General features: G+C 50.1%; 1 protein-coding gene across 1 annotated transcript in view; it reads left to right on the top strand.

Moving 5' to 3' along the window:
* The window catches only part of LOC105824111 (chromosome unknown open reading frame, human C5orf38), a 16,058-nt gene extending 8,952 nt beyond the window's left edge, over positions 1-7,106 (top strand). The window contains 2 exon segments of the mRNA XM_012661477.1: positions 6,728-6,774; positions 6,982-7,106. Coding sequence (XP_012516931.1) covers positions 6,728-6,774; positions 6,982-7,106 — 172 coding nt within the window.
* The last annotated feature ends 626 nt before the right edge of the window (positions 7,107-7,732 follow it).

The raw sequence follows: 7,732 nt of genomic DNA, 5'->3' as shown, positions 1-7,732 counted from the left end.
CCGGCTGGGTTGCCAGGGTTGGTGCGTCCTGCCCGCTGCCCCCCAGTCCCTGGCCGCGGCTCCCGCCAGGATGGAGCACGCAGGGGGAGTCCAGGAATGCGGGGAGAGGGCGGGAAGGGGACAGTCCTTGGGCAGGGACGGGCCTCAGTGCTTTAAGGGCTGGAGTGGAAGGAGACTCGCTTCGGGATCAGCGACCTGACCGCCTTAGTTCTTCGCGGGGCGACCCTTTGGAGAGGAAGTGCTGACGCTCGCCAGCCGTGTCATCTTCGCACATGCACACAAGCGGGCCCACATCCCCGCACAGAGACGCGCACGCGCACGCGCTCCCCGGACAGTTGCGTGTCTCAGAAGCTGTTCTAGGCAAGTGGAATTGTCAGGTTTTTGTTTTGTTTTGTTTTTTAAAGTGGTTCTGCCAGGCAGTCTCTGAAAGAACTTGGCTCCCCTCCCCCGTCCCTCCGGCGGCTGCTCATCGCTTTGCATTCCTCCTTTCAAACGCCAGAGCGCACCTCCGCGCTGGCCTGGCTGCTGCAGCCCTGGGTGCGCCCAGGAGGCTGCGGCGACCGCAGGGGTCAACTCCAGCCCGGCCTGAGCGGGTAGGACTCCTTCCTCGCTTGCAAGAAGGTGCTGCAGGAGCAGAAAGAGTTCCTCCAGTCCTTCTACAATTACTTTCTTCAAACAAGCCAGGCCCTAAAGAGCGTTCGTCTAGGCCGTGTTTAATATCCTTTTGCCAACTCTGCATCTGTTCGTGTGCCCGACACATCTTACCTGACCAGTGGCTTCGGGGCATGTGGTCACCCACACACTAACCTCCCCTCCCCAAGCTGCCTCAGACTCTTACTCACCTGGGGTTGTACAGGCAGGCGTAGTGAAGGTTTTAGGTTTGTTTTCTTTTAAAACATGCCAGAAAATGAAGAAAGAAAAAATGGATAAATTGGATTGCATTGAATGTAAACACTTTTGTTAGACGTGACAAACCGCAGGCACCAGCGGGGAGGAAGATGCTTGCTGCACATGTAGATAACAGACTGCTATGCGGAACCCCGGGGGATTCTGTCCATGGGTGAAGACAGGGCACCCAGGGCCAAAACGGGCAGGGGTGTGAACACACCCTGCACACAGAGGACACAGAAGCGCTCCCAGCCTCTCTAGTGGTGGGGAGTCTAGACCAGAGTGAGATGCCCTGGGAACCCACTGGGTGGCCCCAAAGAAGGCCTGGGGTGTGGGGACAGCGAACTCTCCCTCACCGCTGTGCCAGCTTAAACTGCTAGAGATTTGGGAGACATTTGGCTACATCTGAAAGAGCAGGAGGGGCAGGCTGCCCGTCACCCAGCACACGGGCGGGCAGGCCTCTGCGTGGTGTTCCCAAGCGCAAGACTGGAAACCTCCGAACGGCAGTCGCTGCAGGCCTGGATGAGGAACTAGCAGCATATTTCATAGAGCAGAATGTTCCCCAGGGGTGAGAGTGAATGAAGTCATTCTACTCGTATCAGCGTGAATAAAGTGTGAAGGGGGGAATACAGAAAGAATACGCTGAGGGCGGAATTTAAAAAAACAAACAGCAAGATTTTGTGTTGTTCACAGGCATGGGTGGCTGCCACAACAGCATGGGGACAGAAGCCTCCACTCTGTTTCAGGCCTCAATATCTTTGGGGGGTGGTTAGCTTTATTACTAATATCTTATTTCTGAAAAACATATCTGAATTAAATGTAGCGAAATAGCAACAATTATTAGCTTGGAATGATGGTTACAGGGGATGATAATACTCTGTACTTTTCGATTGTGTGGTTTGACAATTAAACTGAAAAGTAAGTGCCAGCCTTTAGGAAAAAGCATCAAGAACCCCAAAGTATAATGTGCTAATTTGGGGCTATATATTACAAAAATAGCTTTCTTACAAAATTTTTATTCTTAATCTCTCTTTTGCTGTCTCTATTCCCTCACACTTAAAAAAAAAAGATGTCTTGAATCTGCAGTTCAGCCTCTACATGGATTGCGTCTTGGTGCCTCCTCCTAGACATGGCCAGGAGAGGTGGCCTCCTGGCAGATGCTGCCGCAGCCCTGGGCCTCCCATCCTCTGCCTCCCCAGGCCCAGGGCCATCTCTCCTTGGCTCAGGGCAGTGCGTACTGGGCTCGGGGGTCTCTGGAGGTGCAGGACAGGGCTGGATGTGTGGACTCAGCTCCCTGCTCGTCACCCGCATGCCTCTGTGGGGGCAGCACGCTTCCCCGTGGCGTTCCACGGCACCTCTGCACCAGTGAGAACATACACAGCAGAGAGGGGGACTGCAGGAAGACAGAGAGACAGGGAAGGGCGCAGGGAAGAGCAGAGTACAGCCTGGACAAGAAAGAAGGGGAGAGGAGAGGCAGAGGGAAGCAGGGCGTAAGCCCTGAGGAGGCAGGGGGAGGCAGTGGGGGACACAAGGTGGGGGAGGCCTTCCTTGCTCAGTGGGATTCCCAGCAACTGGAAAGCCCGTGCCCCTTCCTCAACTCCTCTCACTCCCAGAGTAGAACTCAGGGCCTTTCTGGCCCTTAAGCTCCTCCCAGAAACATCCAGTTCTGCGCTGTTCTCCTCCCTGCAGTCCGAGGGGTTCAGGTCTTTGCAAACACAAGTCTACATAAAGCCCTTGCACAGTGGGAGGGGCCTTGGGGCCTGGCTTGGTCAGCGGTAGTAATGGTCTCCATCATTTATGCTTTCCTCGACCTATTTGAACCAGGTAGGGGGAGGGGCTATTTCCTGGGAACCAAGGCACTTCCAAAGGCTCCCCTTCGCTAAGGTGGCCGAAAGCCTCAGAGCTGACCCGGTTGCACCCTGCAGCTTGCTGGGCTCTCTGCTCTGGGCGCCCTGACCACTCCCCGCCCCTGCAGGTTGCTCCCTCCTGTAAGATCCTCCTTTACTTCTCCCCTGGCAACCTCCCCCCGAGGAACCTCCCCCGTGCTAGAGCTGCTCTTTCCTGGCGTGATGGTTCCCTGACCTCGCTGCCAGCCCGCTCCACGCGTGGCACGTCGCAGGCACTGGAAAGCACCGACTGAGTGACTGCGTACGTGGAAGGACGACGCTCTCGGTTCTTCACTTTACTTCTGAAGGGCACAGGGGGTGATGACGGAGGCGACAGAGTGGCGGACGCTTGCTTACACGCCCCATTCCCTGCCCCCTCTGGGCATCACCCTGGCGGCCCTCACCTAATCCAACCAGATCCTGTCACTCCTCTGCAGCCCAGGCCCCCAAGTGTAAAACAAGGTCAATTTTGACGTTCAATTTTAGGGCCCAATAGATAATGTACATTTAAAATAACTTTTAGTTTTTAAAATATATTCTTGAGTTATCAATCAGCCCCAAACCTGTGCCCCTCAAGGAGAGTGAACACGCATTTCTATCTTTCCATTCCAGATGAACTGCGATTCCCAGCACATAGCAGATACTTGATGGTTGAATGAATAAATGAGCGTATATTGACATTCGGGGAAAGAAGTTTAATAGAAGCAAACTGAACTTTGACAATATTTTTAGTAAAAAAATTTAGAGTGTGAAAGAGTTATAGATATCTTATTTAAAAAGTAAATTAGATCCCGGCAAGTTTTGTTGTAGACAAAGACAAGTTTATTCTAAAATGTATATGGAAAGGCATGGTCCTTAAAACAGTTAAAACAATTTTGAAAAAGAAGAGTCAAGCGGGAGAAATCAGCCTACTCAATGTCAAGACGTTATCTGGCTGCAGGACTCAAGACGGAGTGGTGTCGCTGCAGGGATAGTCGCAGATCAGAGGAACCGAACAGAGAGCCCAGAAATGGAGCCACGTAAATATGCCCCATTTATTTTATTTTTGACAAAGGTGCAAAAGCAATTCAAAGAGAAAGTCTTCGGGATCTAGGGCCGGGCAGAGTTTCAGATCAGATGTCAAAAGCAAAATCCATAATAGCAAAATTTTGATTAACTGGACTTCATCCAAATTTAAAACTTTTGCTTATGAAAGACCCTGCTAAGAAAACAAAAAGATGCATTACAGACTAAGAGAAAATATTTGCAAACCACATATCTGGCAAAGGACTAGTATCTAGAATATATAAAGAACATTCAAAACTCAATAGTAAATCTAAAACCAAAAAAATGAAAACATCTGTTTAATAATTAGAATTTGGAGAAAATACATGAAAAGACATTTCACCGAAGAGAATATACAGATGGTAAAAAAAAAAAAAAACACATAAAATGATGTTCAACATCTTTAAAAATCAAGGAAATGCAAATTAAAACCACAATGGGATATACATAGCTATCAGAGTGGCTAAAATTAAAAAATAGTGACAACACCACGTGCTGGTGAGAATGCAGAGAAACAGGTCACTTACACATTGTTGGTGGGAACGTAAAATCCTAAATTTATTCTGGAAAACAGTCTGGCAATTTCTTATCAAACTAAAGATGCAATTACCATACAATTCTGCATTCCTGGGCATTAGTCCCAGGGACACAGAAACTTACGTTCACACAAAAACCTATGCACCAATGGTTGTAGCGACTTCACTTAGGATAGACAAAAACTGGAGTCAGCCCAGATGTCCTTCAAAGGGTAAATGGTTAAACAGGCTTGTCCGGAGCCATGAGGCCCTGCAGCTGCTTACCAAGCCCACGCATTTGCAAAAGCCTGCGGAAGAGCTTGTAAGTTTCTATTTACCCATTATAACTATGTAGCCCTTGAAAGCCCCTGAGGGTTTCCTTATATAGAAATCCTCTGGCTGGAAAGCCAGAGCCTCAGAAAGCACCGCCCCTTTACTGTTACCCTTTCTGCCTTACTTAAGCCTCTGCCTTCCTGCCAATAAACTAGACTTGATCAGACTCCTGTCTTGTCTCCATTTCTTGTGTCTCCTGCCTCTCCCAATTCCCACTCCCTCCTCCAGGGTCCGCGTTGACTACCCCGCGGGTCGGGACACAGGCTGTCACATGCACACCAGGGATGACCACTCCACAACAAGAAATGAGCTTCCCATAGACCCAACGACCTGGAGGACTCTGCGGAGAATCACGCCGAAGGGAAACAGCTGGTCTTAGAGGTTACCTGCTGTGTAATTCTAGTATAGAACTTTTCCGAAATTACAGAATTTTAGAAATGGACAACAGGTCGGGGGCTGCCAGGGGCTCGGGAGGGGGCAGGAGAGTCGGGGGTGACAGGAGGGATGTGGGTGCGTTTATTAGAGGACCACAGGAGGGGCCCCTGAGGACCGGAAATGGTCAGTGTCTTGATTGTGGGTGGGTACACAAATGTACTCGTGTGGCAGAGTGGTACAGCACTGAACACACACACGCACACGCACACACAGAGGAGCGCCGGGGAAAATCGGAACTCAGGCTCTCCTTGTGTAACGAGTTCCACGCTTCTCGCAGGCATTGGTTGCATCCGTGGCAGTGTCCTGGTGTGGTCTTGCAGTGTAGCTTTCCAAAACGCTACCCTTGGGGGAATCGGGCAAAGGGTACATGAGATGGCTGATGGCTGCACGTACATTCAAAATGATCGCAATAAAAATTTCAGTTGAAAAAAAGAACAAAAATCGCAAATAACTTAGAATGTTCATCAAAAAAGGAGGTTTTAAGAAGATGGATATTCAGAGAGGCCCAGGGTAGAGTTAGAAGTGGTATAACCTGGTGGTCAGACGTGTCTGCATTTCAGAGCGGGGAGAGCTGCAAGTCAGGAGGAGAGAGCTCGGCCAGGAACCGCCAGGCTGGAGGCCCCTGGGCAGGACCCAGGAAGGGAAGTTGTCCCTGTGCCTCAGGAGGGCTGGGGTGGGGAGGGTCCAGGGTCCAGGGGGCGAGGCCTGGGTTCTGTCAAATTCTATGGACAACAGGAGTTGTGGGCAGGCTTTAAGCAGAGAGTGAAATGATTCAATTTGCTTTTTCAAAGCAGATTTATCGAGATATAATTTACACACCAGAAAATCCATTCAATTTAAGTGTGCACTTCTGTATGTTTCCAGAGCAGTACGACCGTCACCGCAGGCTCATCTGAGAACATTCTGTCTCCCCAGAATGAAACCCTGTGCCCTCCGCAGGCCTCTGTGTCGGCTTCTCCCACGGAGGCGCTGCCCCGAGTAGAGCATTTCCCAGCGCTCGCAGCAGCCTCACCCACGGCAGCCAGGCCTGGAGGCCGCCTGGTGTCCGTCGGCTGCAGGACTAATAAGCGAAATGTGGCCAGTTTACACAATGGAACACACTGCTCCACCAGAAAGGAGGGGTTTTCATTCTCGGAAACGTTTAGATGTTGAGTTGCTTTGTGGGAGACTCACCCTGGGTAGGCAGAGGCTGGGCCTCTCCTCCCAGCTCTGAGTGGGGAGGAGGGAGGAGGGAGGGAGGGAGAAGAAGGAGGAGGGAGGGATACATATTCTTTATATGTATCCATAAAAATTATATATGTACACCGATATTTTTCTAAGCAATATATACATTTAGAAAAATGTTAGCACAGATAAGTAGTTCTAAAACACAAAATGAAAATTATAATTTCCAGGTCCACCATCTGCAGCCTAAGGTCCTTCTTCTTAGAGGCAGCATTTGCAGTTATTTTGACTTCTTTTTAGCACTCACTCATATTTCAAAGTAATGATCTTATAATTTCCTTTGTTGACCTGATTTATTTCTGGCATTAATTGTTGGCTTCCCATTTTGGAAGATGAGGATGGAGGGAACTGACCTGGCCCCTGGGACCCACAGCCCCGCTCACGCGCTGTCCTCTCTCACAGCCCCCGGGGATCCCGGGGCCTGGCCACACTCGTGGGCGCAGTCGTGGGTGAGTCTCTGCACCCTCTGTGTACCAGGAATGGTCCCTGGGCTTCCGTTCTGTCAAATTATGCGGACGACAATGAGAAGAGTCAGGCTGGTTTACCTGCTGGTCTGACGTCCCCGTTTCTGTGCGTTTGCCGTGATGGGAAGTCAAAGCCTGCCGGACTCTGGTGAAGTGTGGCAGGCCACGTGATACCCACGGTGCCTCTCGCAGGCTGTCTCAGCATTTGCCCCTCTCGCTGCGACCATGAACTCTGCCGCACACCCGTGGGTGACCCAGCTCCTCAAACCCTGTCCTACAGCCTCCTGCTGGATGGCAGCAGCTCCTCCGCCTTCTAGGGCTTCTCTAGGAACCTGAAACTGCAAAGACCAAAATATTCTTTGTCACGTCTAGAACTTTCTAAATCTCTTTATGTGACTAATCCTCAAGAGCTGTGAAAACCCCAGAGAACCCGTGTCTGCCTAGCAGAGAAGATAGAAACAATTCCAGGTACAAGTACAAAAATTTGGCAGGATTTTTGTTTTAAACACACAATTATTTTGTACAGAAAGATTTTTAAAGCTACAAACAGAATCCCAAATACTTTTTTATGAGGAATGAAATCTACAGCATGAAAGGGGAAAAATTCACATTTTATGAATTCTGTACATTTTGACTCTTTTGCAGTGAGCATGTATTTGGTAATTTTTAAGCATTTGCATACAAGAATACTGAATTGGGTGAACACTGTAACAGAATGAGAAGGGTATTTGGCAAGGGCTGTCCCGAAAGTAGCCATTGTTAATGTCACGAGAACGGTCGGTGCGACACGGATGGGCCCTGGCAGCCAAGGTGAGTGGACGGGGATGCGCCTGCGTGAGCAATGACCACCTCGCCGTACTAGTCGGAGGGGCGCTAGACGCCGTCGAGTGAGGATGTGCACGCTCTGGCCACCGCGTTCTAAATGACTGAACGAGTAGAGCAA

Source organism: Propithecus coquereli, unplaced genomic scaffold (assembly GCF_000956105.1).
Source record: "Propithecus coquereli isolate 6110/MARCELLA unplaced genomic scaffold, Pcoq_1.0 Scaffold711, whole genome shotgun sequence".
Taxonomy (NCBI): domain Eukaryota; kingdom Metazoa; phylum Chordata; class Mammalia; order Primates; family Indriidae; genus Propithecus; species Propithecus coquereli.
Note: the sequence above shows the minus strand (reverse complement) of the source record. Positions and strands in the feature narration are given on the sequence as shown.